The sequence below is a fragment of the Urocitellus parryii genome, chromosome 5 (assembly GCF_045843805.1).
Source record: "Urocitellus parryii isolate mUroPar1 chromosome 5, mUroPar1.hap1, whole genome shotgun sequence".
Lineage (NCBI taxonomy): Eukaryota > Metazoa > Chordata > Mammalia > Rodentia > Sciuridae > Urocitellus > Urocitellus parryii.
The window spans coordinates 190204809-190219142 of record NC_135535.1 but is presented as its reverse complement, the minus strand read 5'-3'; the positions used below and the strand labels follow the sequence as shown (position 1 = coordinate 190219142).

Genomic DNA, 14334 nt, shown 5'->3' with positions numbered 1-14334 from the left:
AGAGCCAAGTATTTTGAAAGCTATTAAAAGGCATTGTTCTAATGATGAGGCATATAATGTGATTTAGTGCAAGTGCAACCAAGGTATCCATAAGAAATGGAGAAATGTAGGAAAAGGGAAAGAAGGAAATCCAGTAAAACAATTAACTTGTAGCTCCTGCAGTGAGATTATGAGAGTAGTGACTATTCCGCTCTCTTTAAAATGACTCCACCACAAACTAAAAGCAAATGGAAATAGAGTATACATGTTCTCCCTTCCCAAACAAACTTGCTCACTTGTTTCCAAAATTGCTTGCTTATCCTTACTAAAAATGATTAAAAGTACTAGAGTGTCTGTCACACAGTAAGTCTCCAATAAGTATTATCTGTCATTAGTTGGAGTTGAAGTAAAAAGAACACTGCATAAAGTTATGTGCCTCTCAGAAATAAGGATGCCTATGTAGAAGCTTTGACTTTGCACTAACTTCTAGTGTGATTCTCGATAACTGCACAACAATATCTGTAAAGTGGGGAAATGATAATACTGAGACAAACTTAAATAAAAAACCCACTTGAGTTGGTACTTTAAAATCCTTAGCACAGTTTCTCATAGAGTACATATCTGATTTACAAAGTGTTAGCTATTAAGAGTTATTGCAGGTAGTCTTATTACTCAAGTGCCAGCCAGCCATTATTTATTTATGAATGGACCAGATCATGAGGGAGACATTAGGAAAAGAGGTGATCTATAAGGAAGATGTGGTCATTATTCATATTAGTGTTTTTAGTGATTATTAGAAAAAAAGTCAAAATAAAATGGTAGACGACTGCAACATATGCTAAGAATGATCCAGTAAGAGACTGATACAGAAAATGAGAAAGTCTTTTTTGGGTAGGGGGTCAGGTAATGTCCCCATGGATGCATATTTGAAGTAAAAATCTTAAAGAGAAATCAATCCTGGGAAGTGAAGGTGGTGGTGGGAATTCCCGGCAGTTGGAACAACATGTGCAAAGTTACAAGTTAAAAAATTCTAGGCACATTGGAGGAAAGGTCAGCTCTGGATGAGTGGAGTATATGGATGAGGGAGAGAGAACTGCCAAATGGTATTTAGAAAAGGGTAGCTGATGGCCATGCTAAGGAGTGTGGATAGTATTCTGTTTTCAATATTAAATTGATTAAGGGTGTCAAGCAGTGATGAGAAATTATATTTTTATAATTTTGAAAGACCACCTTTTCTTCACTATAGGGTAAATTGTCTAAACTATTTTGATTATCCAGTAATTGATGATTGGGGAGGCTAAGTTTTAATTTTTTCATTAAAATTAAATATATCACCAAGTTGTATTCTTTTCTTCCTGCAAATAAATAGTTCAATTTGTGGTGTTTTGGAGATAACTACTAGAGAAATAGGATGATACAGAGCAATTGTGAAGTTGGGCAGGCAGTAAAGGGGTTGTTGGTCTAGCTAGTCCAGATGTGAAATGGTGAAAATAGGTTGTTGGATTGAAATCACATTGAAATAGACTTTTCACCATGACTAGCCTAATACTTAGGGTCTTAGTTAGATGGAAATAGTTTAGGATATTACTGGCACTTGTCCTTTCTACTTATGAACACAAGTCAATGGGGAAAAAAATGACACACAAGCACCCACAATATTTCTTGAAGCCAATTTTATCTATATTTTTGTACCTTTTTTCTCAAACAGATAATTAAAATCAGACATTAAAAATGTCTACAAAGTCCCAGCAAATGGACTGTAAATGCTTTGAATTACAGGACTTATTCTAATGGCGGTATTTGGAAAGATGATAGTTCTATGCTCTGGGAAGGAAAATCCACCCTGCTTGTACCAATTTTCTTCAGAAGAATTTTCATTTTAATACTTAAAATAATACAGATTTTGGTATGGGAAGAAAAAACTAAGGCCAGAAAATATGAATCCACTTATTTATTCTTTTCCATTTTTGCTTTTTTCCAGTCCTGAATTTGGATGGGAATTTATTGGGTTCTGATTCTTTAATCTGCTTTTCCTTTCTTGGAGAGATTCCCACACACTTATCCAGACTAGAAAGGAGGTTACCAGGGCATAGAAAGAAGACATTAAGCAAATGATCCTGTAAAGCTCTGAAAACCTTCTTGAGGGGAGGAAAATGAGCACCCTGGGTTTTGACAAAGAGCACTTGCAATTTGGAGAGGAAAAAGGACTTCTGGCCCTGTTCTCCTCCAGCTTAAGGAGAACATTCTGCCAAACAATGTTTCTGGAGGATCCATACTTGTGCAGTGAAAGGTGTTTTGGGCAGAACAGCCCATGGAGGTCCTTTAATGACAAGAGTATATTCTTCTGTTCTGCTGTTTACTCTAACAGTGGCAAAGAAGACTTCCTTTCTGTATTTGCATTTTTCTTGCATAAGAACTTAAAGTGACGTAAATAATCTTTTTAAAACACCTCTCTGGATTAGCTTGATATCTTAGAAGTTTCTCTTGGGCAACATTAGAAAGGGTTTAATAAATCCAAGAGTCAGTACCACTCTACATTACTTCCAAGTTGGTCTCACTGCAAACCCAAAACTCAAAATCTTCAGTGAGTTTACCATCTAAACTTTAAACAGTAGCAGGGGAGCTGAGTTGGGTTGATATTATAATAATACAATTGCAGAATTTTAGGAGTAGAAGGGATTTTAAAGGTCATCTAATGCAACCAGTTTATTTTAAAGGGGGCAAACTCAGAGATTGTGACTTCTCTGAGATTTCAGAGCAACCTAGTAAGAGTGTCCAGAATAGACTTGCTAGTGGAGATCTCAAGTCTTGTGTTGGTGACACAGAGCTAGGCACCAAAGGACAGAGGGTAAATATAGCATCATGCCCCCTTTCCTGTATTTATTTCATATACAAATACATTATAGACTCACAATGCGTATTAATTGAATTGATGGTTTCCTATCATGTAGGGCACTGTGCCAAGCATTGAGGATAAAATGGCAAACAAACTGAACAGGTCTTTTTGTCCAAGTTGTTCACAATTGGTATGCCTGTCTTCAGTGAGTTTCCAGTCCCTTAGTGAAGCCAAAATGTTGTTATGCCTACAAAACTCCAAGTGGAACCTCGGTTTAGGAAAGTATTCTCAAATATGTTTGCAGGCAAAAAGATTGGGTTCAAATACAGTGATTTAGGAGATCAGGAAAGGAATCTAAGCGTAATAATCGATGGAAAATCCCCTAAATACACACACACACACACACACACACACACACACACACACACACACACGTCCGCGAGATCATTTAATTACATCACTCTCTGCTGCTGCCTTTCCGGGATCTCCCCCAGGCTGCTGGGACCCAGGCTCTGCTCAGAGTAAGGTTGAGATGCCAACCCTCAGAGAACAAGAAAGGCGAAGAGGAAGAGCCCACCCATCTACCTCCTAAACTGGAGAACATCAGAAAAAGAGGAAAAGGGAAACAGCAGCGGAGACTGGTAGAAACGGTAAACCAGGAAAAATAAATAAATAAATAAACCCTCCACACAGCGACAGCCTGGGAGCCTTGGGCCGGCCGCCCCCACGGGAAGGGTGCGCGAGCTCTTCACGGGGACCGGAGACCGCAGACCGCGGGGGCGCAAAGCGGGAGGCGGCGGCGCCTGTGAGGCCGCGGGGAGGGTCGCGGCGGTGCATCCAGTGCCCGCAGCCCGGGTGCGCAGCGCAGCTAGGCGGCGGGACGCGGAGCCCGGAGCCCCGGCAGCGCCAGCCCTCCCTCCCGCGTCGCCCGCCAGCGCGCCAGCGCCCGCTCCGCCTGTGACTTCAGTGCAGCTCCACCCCCGCGTGGCGGCGGCTCCCTCGGTCCGAACCCGCGCTCGGCACAAGCCCAGCCCCGGCGAGCGGCCGCCACCTGCCCGGCGCCTCCTCCGCCCGCCCCACCGCGGCCCAACTTGGATGGAGTTCGGGTCTTGAGCACCTGCCCCCGCCGCCGCCAGCGGAGAGCCCCGCGCCGCCTCCTTCGGTCTGGGACCCCTTCTCCGCTCCTCTCCGCTCCCGCGATGGGAAAAGTTGGCGCCGGCGGCAGCTCCGCAGCCCGGCTGAGTGCGCTTCTCGCCGGAGCGGGGCTTTTAGTCCTCTGCGCCCCGGGCGCCTGCAGCAGCGGTTCTTGCTGCCCCCCACCGCACCCCAACTCGGCCGGACGCTGGACCACGACCCCAGGGGGCTTTTTCCACCAAGGACCGTCAGGCAGGGCTCCTGCCACGCCCCTGCCGCTTCTTGTGCGCCCCCTGTTTGCAGTGGCCCCCGGGGACCGAGTGCTATCCCTGGAGCGGGCCCGGGGCACCGGGGCGTCGGTGTCGATTGCCGCACGCTCCAGCCGAAGGAGACGAAGTGGAGCGGTTCAGGAGAAGGCAGAAAGGGTAGAGGGCTCCAGTAGGAGCCCCCGGGGAGTACTGAGGGATGGAGGGCAGCCAGAGCTTGGGACTCGGGAGCGGGACCTGGACAAAGCCACCCGCTTTCGAATGGAGGAGCTGAGACTGACCAGCACCACGTTTGCGCTGACAGGAGACTCCGCACACAACCAAGCCATGGTCCATTGGTCCGGCCACAATAGCAGCGTGAGTAGATGGGGACTGGGGGCAAAGGAGTGAAAGATGGAAAGGGTTAAAGTCCACTGTTTGATCTGATGGAGAATTGGGGGAGATGGGTCTTGTGAGATCCTGCAAACTGAAGTCTTCTCTGCCCTCCTCCCTCAGGAGTTAATATAACCTACTATGAGGCTAACCTCCACCTCCCTCTCCTACCCAAATCATCAGAACCCTCTCCACATCCCAAAGGAAGATTCCAACTGAGCAGCAAATCCCTATTTACTAGTGTTTTCTTTTTCTTTTTCTTTTTCTTTTTCTCTTTTTGGTGGTATAGGTGTGTAGAATGAAGATCAGGCTGACAAGGGTTTGGTTAAAGTACTCAGTGTAGGCATGAAAGGGTTAAATTTCCAGACAAATGGACAGTGCCTCAAGTGACTGTGACTTTCCTTTTACTTGCTAGACTTATGGACAGGCTCAAGTCTGATCAAGAAGACTTATATGTGGGGGCTTTTATTTTATTTTTATGTGGCACTCCTAACCCCTTCTTCACAGGATGGAGGGAACTGCAGGGGAATATAAGGTGCCCTTTATTGGATTCTCTGTTTGAGGGACCGAGTGGATGCAAGTTTCAGGGCAGGAACTCTCCAGCATCTTCCAACAGCACTAGCAAGTGTGTTTTGAGAGCTGGTGCTTTCCAGCTCATGAAAGAGTGGTTGTTCTCTGGCATGATCAGTCTCAGGAAGATCAGATGTATGCCAGTGACAACAGCTCCCTGTTCTCTCCCAGTGTCTGACCTCCTCTAGTGAGGAGCACAAATAAAGACTTGCCATTTCTGTGATGAAGGCAGGAAAACGATTGCTGGATTCCAGGAGGGGATTCCAGAGGACTCCGGGGTACAATGGCATGGTCATGTCAGGGAAGGTTTTAGATTTTTTTGAAAACCCTGTGTGTTTGCATTCTGAGGGGGCTATTACAGTTTCAACTGAACCCAGAAACTTCAATGAGCTAAAATACCAAAGAACTAGCTTTGACCAAAACAATTTAAAAGTATGGAAAGTTCTTTGAGCTGCCATGAATAGACAAGAAGAATCTAAAAATCAAAGACTTATAAAATGAAAAAAAAAATCCAAGTTTCAGCTTCAATCAGGTCATTGAGGTTGTAGAGGTTGTAAGGTGCACAGTCTATGCAAACGACAACCTTTGGAAATGTTTTCTGTGGGGGTATAAAAGCCAGAAATTTCCCCTGTCAACTGCCACTTTTTAGTCTATTGTGCTCATTGTCCGGTTTTTAATTAGAGTTGTGAGCATTTTAAAATATGACCCATCATCACAGATTCCTTGTACTAAGGCAAATCGGGATACATAGTATTTTGAATTGACATCTCTATCCTGAGAGTACCAGCAGAGTTCTCCCTACAATGCAGCCTTCGTGACAGAGGCTATCATTTTTATATGGTTCTTAGGAGTGGTTTAATAAAATAATTGAAGATGAAATTCTTTCCATTCAAACCTGAACACCCTTGCCCTCATCCTGTACCTTAACTATCATGTCTTTCGTATCATGGCCAAAAAAATTAATTCTGCAATTTGAACTTGAATTTTCTTAGACTGATGGAATAACTTTTACCCTCTTTAAGTGATGAATGCATAGCTCTGGCGTTAGGGGGGAGATTTTAAACACATTAGACATGTTAGATCATGTTGTATTAAGAAGTAAAAAAAAAACTTTGGACTCAAAATATTTCTGGCTTTTAATGTAATTCGAGCTGTAAAAAATCACTTACCCACTAGACCTCTACTTTAGTTTCTGTCTTGAAAGATCTTGGAAAGAGTAAGAAAAGGAGAATATATCTTTGGCAAATTTTAACCTCCACTTAAGAAATGGCAGAAAGCACTGCCAGCCCTTAATATTTTTTTTAATAAATGGTGCTTATAAGTCCAGTATGGCTTATTAGGGTCAAGGCTTAAAATATGCAGGCAAGTCTGAGGTAATGTGGAAAACAATCAAGGTGGTGAGTGTTTAAGGTTTGAACAGTCCAATCCTGTTAACTAATGAGATGAGATTTCTACCCTCTGAAGTCTTTTATTCTAGGTGATATCAGCCCTCTCCTCTCCTGTCTCTTCCCAGCTCATCACACACAATTATTATTTTTTATATTTAATGTATGCATGCAGATATTGGAGAAGAGAAACAGTTTTTATCCAGGATCTCCAAAATAAAGCTAGTACCACTTTTCTGGACCAAACTCATAGGAGACATAAAGATTAAAATGCTTTTAAAGGGAAAGAAGGCAGAAAGAAACTTTTTTGGCAACTTTTTGGAAAAAAAAAAAAGAGCAGAGACTATAGAGTTCTAGTAGTGTGTATTTGTGGCTTGACCCTTACAAGTCTGTTGTGCTCTGGGCATGGAACACCTCGTCTTTAAAGTGGGGGCAGTGGCTGTCAAATTAATTACCAAGAATACCCCTTACACTTATTCGGAATTCTCTCACATCCCCCCAGAATGAAAGTCCAATAACTTAAACCCAAGGGCAAAATTGGGGGCTCCCATCTTTTTGTAAATCCATTCAGTGACACAGGAAATCTATCCTCTAACACTGTCTCACCTTTAACTAAAAAAAAAAAAAAAAAAAACAAAAAACAAAAAACAACAACAACAACAACAATGCTAAGTAAGAGGAGCCTCTGATTACAGTAACACCTGTGTTCAAGGTACAAATGTATGGTAATTATAGGCTGCCTGTCAAACTGGTGAGGGATTCTGGATTGTTCACTCACCTACTTCCCTCTCTCTTCTGCCCCCTCAGCCATTGGACTTGTGTGGTTGTGTAAAGACATGACTGTTTTGCCTCATCCGTGGGTGGGATGTGATTCCCCTATACTGCAGTCTTCTTGCTTGATGGAAACCGTTGCTAGAGTTGGTGGAACACCTGGGGGGATCTTCTGGCATGAAAGGTGCTGGGTATGAATCATTTGTCATGAGCTTGGTGCGTAAGGGAGAACATATTGTTCCTACCCTACTCATCCCAGGCATGCTGTGCCCTGATCTAAATTTATATAGTAATCCTTAGAGTGTTAAAAAAATATATTTGTCTATATGTGTGTGCATGATGGTGTATATGTTTATTCCTTATTTCCCTGGGATTTCAAAGTGCTTACACTTACGAATTTTTAAAAAATCCTTGGTAGGTAGTAAGTAGGTAATGAGCACTAATATCTCTTCTTCATATTTTTATGCTGGAGTTAATTTGAATATTTCAATTCACCACTCCCCCTCTTTCTCACTGGCAATAGTGTTAAAAGATTTGTTAGCAGAAGCTTTTACTTGACTTACGTGTTGGCATTATGATATCTTTAATGCTGCATTTATCAAAGGACATGGTGATTTGGCTGGTTTTCATGGATCTCTTTGCCTTTAATTGCCCTGGCACTTGACATTTACCATCCAACTTTAGTAAACAGAGTGCCAAGGAGGGGGCAGGTTGATGCCTGGTATTTATCATCTCAATTTTCATGAAAACGTCATGAGTAGGTATTCTTGTTCCCATTACATGGAGGAGGAAGCTGAGGCTCTGGAAGGCTACATGAGTTGCTAAGAGGAATCAGCAGTTCAGGGGAAGAGCGGGACTGGCACTCAGGTTTATTCAACTCTAAAACCCTATAGGATGACTTGTCCTGTGGACTTTAAGGCAGGACAGAAAAACTCAGACCTTTCAGAAAAGTCATCCTCTTTTGACTTGATTTCTGATGGTGGGGAGGATGTGCTCTTGGCTGGAAGCTTTGTCTCCTTGTAGAAAAGCAAGGACTTCAGTATGTGCCTGCCGCGTGGCGCTCTTTACCTCAGGTAGTGATCTGGTTTTCTCTCTTCTGCCCGCCTCTTCATCTTTCTAAGACATGCAGTCTGCCTCTGGTGATATGATGAGGGTAACCTGTGATCCCTCGGCTTTCAGATGTTTTTTCTGCAGGAATAAATAATGACAAATCTGATCTTATAGATGAGTTTGGAATCACACACTTGATTTAACTATGTATTTTGGTAGGCTGTTTGTTTTGACCCAACTTTTTGTTTTTTTAAGCAAAATGATAAAAAGATTTTAGCTTTCTTTAGCAAGCCCACACAATCCCTTCCTTCTCTGATTCATATTTTATGCTTTTAATGAAATCTAATGTGAGGTTACACTGGAGGTAGTGGTATGGGAAACAAACAGATCTGGGTTCAAACCTTAACTCTCCTTGCCATTATCAAGACACTTAAATTCTTTGAGCCTCAGTCTCCTCATCTGCAATGAAGTTTGTCTTCAGCAGGCTTTTCCTGAAGCTTTGACATTGGATATGGGAAAGAAGTGCCTTGTATATAGAAAGTGCTCAATAAATGGTACTTTTTTTAGGTAAAGAAAGTGTTCTTCACTGGAAATTACAAACCTTGGGTTATAGTCCTGAATATATACAAAAATTGTGTATATATTTAAAGCATGTTAAAATTTTGTGTCAACATTTTTATCCTCTGTGAAGTGATGTAAAGAGACTAGAACACCACTAAATTCCCTTGCATGTTAAAATTAATTTAATACTTTGTTCAACCTGTAAGGTATTGGGTACCTGTGACATTTAAGTGATTGTACTAGGAGTGTTGAGGATGGAGAAATAATAAAATGACCTACATTTCTGACCTGTGAGTGAGCAAACCTTTCGTTTCACGTGATTTTTCTTTTCTCACAGTTCATGTACATATCTGTTTATGGAAAATTGAGAACTTTTGGATCTAAGAAGGTATTCATGTACATCTGGGCACACAGATTTTCAGCACAACACAGTTTATAGGTTTTTTGCATGACCTCTTCATGTTGAGGAACATGCTATCTCTGAATCAAAGGGGAGAAAAAGACTCAAGTGAATTGAAAAGTAAGCATCTCTTAGATATTCAGTGGGATTTTCTAGAGTAAATTGATATGAATATCAAATCGGGGAACTCTCCACCTCCTTTAAAAGAGGAGCCTTAAGAACTCTTTTGTAAGTGAGGCTACACAAACAGGTGGAATAATACAATTTACTAATGAGAATAATAGTTGCACACATGTCAGGAGTGACTTCTGTGTTCCAGCATTCTGCTGAGAGCTTTACATGAATTTTATTTACTTTTAATTCCACAAATACTTACTGAATTCCTTACATCCATCAGTCACTAGCATGGGGCGATTTGGGGGTTGAGCACCACAATGAAATCATCCTGCCCTCAAAGGGCTTTTGGTCTTGAACGCAAAGGCTCCTACTAAGAGACAGTGAGGGAATGTGTGTTCTCTGAGGAGTTCCGATGACGGCTGAGAATCTCCCTGCAGGGGTGGTCTTCAAGCTTTATTGCAGAGAGGGAACTTTGATGGAACCTTGAAATACAGAGAAAATTTTAAGAAACGGTTGGAGATTAGGAAAAGGAATTTTGAGTTCAATGGATGATATGAATAAAGTTCAAGAGAAGAGACCTACATTACTATCTATATCCAGGAGAGTACTACTTTAATTAAAAGTTATGTTATTTTAAAACTCTGCTTAATGTTTTTATTTTTAGAAATAGTTTTAAAATTAGTATTATTGATCAAAAAAATAGGCACACCAATTTTGTAATAAGCTTGGGTATATTCCGTGGCCAATTAGAAAATAAAAACCTATGAGCCCACTGAAAGACATGACTGCCCTTATTTGCACATTTAGTCTCAGCTGGGTTCGTGATTGTTTCATTTTTACCTTGACATTTTCCACTTGCAGTTTTTACAAAAGAGTTTTCTTTTGTTTAATTTTTGATCAGAAACATCACAGGCCAGGTTACCTGGGGAATAAATTAATTTGGCTCCCTGCCAGCTTATGTGAAGTCACTAAATGTATGTAAAATATTTGTCCAGTCTTTGTGTATGTCTCAGTTTCTGTTCTGGAACTGGCTGGAGAGGATGGAGAATGCACCCTGTGGAAGGGAAACTGGCCACATGGTGTCTCTACAGGGCCAAAGGGGATGGCTGAGAAGGGCTGTGGTCAGGACCAGGTGTGGATGGGTTCCATGAAAGTATAAGGTTACTCTTGGGGAGCACCAACTCTGCTCAGATGAGATTGATGGACGCGCCAAACAGCTGACAAGACACAAAGGTGGAATCTTACTGTGCAAGTTTATAATGAAAGAATAGAGCGCATTCTAAACTGTTGGTAGGGGAAGAAAGGAGAGGACAGGAATGCTTTGCAGCAAATTCTATGTGAAATTTTACACATGTATAAAAGATATTGTGCCTGTTTCTATAGCACTCTTGAATATTGTTATGCCACTTTAGATCAGATATAGCCCTTTTTCCTCTTTGCAAAATGCTTTCGTTTTCAAAGATTGGAACATTACTTCCATTACTTCAAATTTTATTCTCATTACAATTCTATAAGATAGGTGAGTCAAATACGGTCCACATGTCCAAAACCAAGCTGTTCCTATTAAGCAGTTGAGTTAGCAGAAGGTCAGAACCATTTGGTTTGGTCCACCCCAGGCAGGTATAAGAACAACTGTATCCTGGCCTCGAGGTTGGGCAAAGCGTGTGCACCTGCATCTATAGGTTTGTCATTGTGTGAAGAAGTGTGGATTAGTTGCAAAGCATATTCTACACTGTAGGTAGGGGAAGGAGAGGACATGTATGCTAGTTCCAGGCTCAAGCTGTTCAGGATATTTGTACTCGGCTGCAGAGCAGGTGGCCTCACCAAAAGTCGTGCTCTTGGTACTGTTGAAGCCTTTGAAAAATGATCTTAAAAGACACAATGGGACTTTCTGGAAGTGAGATTTCTGGCAATCTCACCACCATATACATTCTATTGCTAATAGATTTCAGAAATGAGATTACTTATGGCTGGGTTTATTGCAATAGGGGATTGGGAGATAAAAGGAATATGGCCTCCTCTTCCTGTCTTTAATTGTCTTAGCAGGTAAAATCTTGTTAAAAATAGGATGAAACATGGCCTCAATCAGGGAACCTAGAGTGTTGCATTCTGGAGCAGCATTAGTCAAACTGGAGGAGTACCAGCTGATACTAATGGATTTTACTTGTTCAAAAATACACTGAATCACCAGCTATTGCTTTTTTTCACTTTTATCTTTTGGGGTGAAGGAAGCAAAGGAGAATTCGCTGAATTCTAGGAACAGCTCCCTGTATCTAGTTAAGACACATGGATGCTCACAGAAGCCTGTCTTAATAGTAACATCAATAACCACAATTTAGTGAACTGGTTTCCTTGGAGTATGTTCTGGAACAGCAAATTATTTCACTCAGTCCTCACAATGCCTTTACAAACTAGGTAGCGTTATCCTCAGTCTGCAGCCATGGAAGTCCAGACTTAAAGAACATGCTCAAAGTTGCCTGGTGAAGAAGTGGCTGAGTTGGGATTTGATTTTGTCCCTTTCTGGCTCCAAAACTCTTTCTACCAGATCATCCTTCTTCTTTGTATAGGTTTATTTATTTATTTATTTATTTTTGCTGTCTTAGTCATAAGTCCTCAAGTCAGTGCAGAGGGGTGGTAAGGAAAGTTTTGGAGTGAGTGACACTATGTGGGCCTCTCTCTGTCACATCACCCCATTCTCAGGGTGGTGGAACAATGACATTTTATTTGGAAATTAGCTTCTGCATGATAAAGCTGGATCAAAGCCCTAACCTCTGCCCATCCCTATGAGTGGCTCGCCTGGGCTTAGTTACATGTGTCATCTTGTTATCTCTGGAGGATGTGTGGGATGTGCTATTCGGTTTCTCCCTGCTGGCTAATGACCCTAGAGTGACAGTGTGGACAAGTTGTACGCTTTTTAAAGAAAGTGCTAATAAGAATCATGTTATCAGACAACCAGCTAATCATGTTGTGCCCTGGAGCCAATGGATTGATGCCTCTAGTCATCTTCCCCTAATCAGAGTGCAGGGGCGATTGAGACACACAATCATGGACAATCTATCCTTCTGCTCCAGGGCCTCTGCGGGGGGCTGTAGATTGGCATTAAGAGTAAAAGGTTCTCCCCTCATCGTCATCGCCGCAATTTCCACTATGCAATCTTGATCAACATCATGAAAGGGAAAAAGGTTATTTTAGACACATTCAACCACATAATTTAAAAAACTCATATATAGCCCCACTTATCCTGACTTTTATTTTAATGAAAAGATACAGAGATTTTAACTGCACAGCCATGGGCTCTCTCATAAGTAACGGTAGGCATTTCCCAGGGAACTGTGTTGATGAGACTTGCTTTTGAATCCCCTGATGGGAAACAGGGCCCCAAGAATCTTTATATGATTTGCCAACTCCCTAGGAAATTCTTCAGGCTCACTCAAATTTAAGAATCATTTCGTTAAGATTTGCACATGAGTTCAAGAGTTTATGAACCTCTTCCATTATCTGTACAATTTCAATTTGTGTTGGTGTGCTTTATTTTCTCCCACGTAAAGCTGAAGTCTGGAGCTTCTATCAGTTCTTTAGTGGAAACTCTGACTCCCAGTGGTGAAGATCTGGTGCAGCTTTCTGTCGATCACATGGGCTCCAGGCAATATTTCTGTCATTCAGTGTATCCTAAGAAATTGTCTTTCCTTGGTGTCCCACCATCAGGGTGCACAGAGAGTACCCAATTTGGTGGCAAGAAGTGCTTCATTTAAAATATGCCATAATTCTGAGTGATTTGTGTAAAATCCTGGGTCTCTTCCTATGAGACAGTGAATTTGAGCAACTAACTTTGTATCTTTGTGCCTTAGTCTCCTTCTCTGTAAAATGATTATATCAATGTGCACTTTTCTATAGCCACTTGATGATTAAAAGAAATACTATATATAAAAATGCTTAAGGTAGCATCTGGCACATAGTAAACAGTCCGAGTTATCTGCTTATTATTATCATCATGATTTTGTTACTATTAATCCTAATATTCATTGTGCTAAACTGTGGTCTACTAAAGATGTTTATGATACATTGCTCATGATATTGCTTCTGTTTATGCATTTATCCTCTTTTACTCCAGTTCTGTTATCTTATAATGAGGGCTGGGACTCTCTCCTAATGTTTTTGGCATCCCTCTCAACATCTCTAGCTCTTTACACACAAGACTCGCTCACTAAATATTTGCTGTTTTATTTGGTATTAGTTTGGGAGAAACTGGATTTTCATATTGTTCAAACAACCAGGACCTTTTGCAAGTGTGTGGTGGATTAATGAGGCCATTAAAAAACTGATTACATAAATATATATTTTGAATTGGAAAGCCATCACAAAATGCCAGAAAGGAAAGTTTAAAGAGAGAGAGAGAGAGAGAGAGAGAGAGAGAGAGAGAGAGAGAGAAAGAGAGATATTACAAATAGTACAAGCTAAGGCCCATGAATTCAGAGACTGTTTTGTCTATGTTGTTTTCTCATCTACTCCAAGTCCTTAAAAATATACCTAAGCATACTATGGGCTCAATTTTTTTTCAGTTATTATATAGTATAAATAATTATTTTTTTATAAAAAAGGAAGTGTAATACTCAAAATGTTTTCGTATGATTATGATGAATCTTGGGATTGTAAGTGCTTTTTAATTTTGGGTTTTTTTTCTTTCTTATTTGTTCTACTTAATTGTACATGACAGCAGAATGCATTTCAATTCATCATATACAAATGGAGTGCAACATTTCAATTCTCTGGTACATGGTGTAGAGACACACTGTTCATGCAATCATACATGTACCTCGGGTAATGATGTCCATCTCATTTCACCATCTTTCCTATCCTCATAACCCCTTCCCATCCTCCCCTTTACCCAATCCC

The 14334-nt window shown here is 41.2% G+C and overlaps 1 protein-coding gene across 4 annotated transcripts in view; it reads left to right on the top strand.

The window, feature by feature from the left end:
- Positions 1-4014: 4014 nt before the first annotated feature.
- Positions 4015-14334, top strand: part of Sorcs1 (sortilin related VPS10 domain containing receptor 1) — a 477578-nt gene continuing 467258 nt past the window's right edge. For all 4 annotated transcript variants that reach the window (XM_077798467.1, XM_077798468.1, XM_077798470.1 and 1 more), the window contains exon 1: positions 4015-4572. In XM_077798467.1, coding sequence (XP_077654593.1) covers positions 4015-4572 — 558 coding nt within the window. The remainder of the gene's footprint in view (positions 4573-14334) is intronic.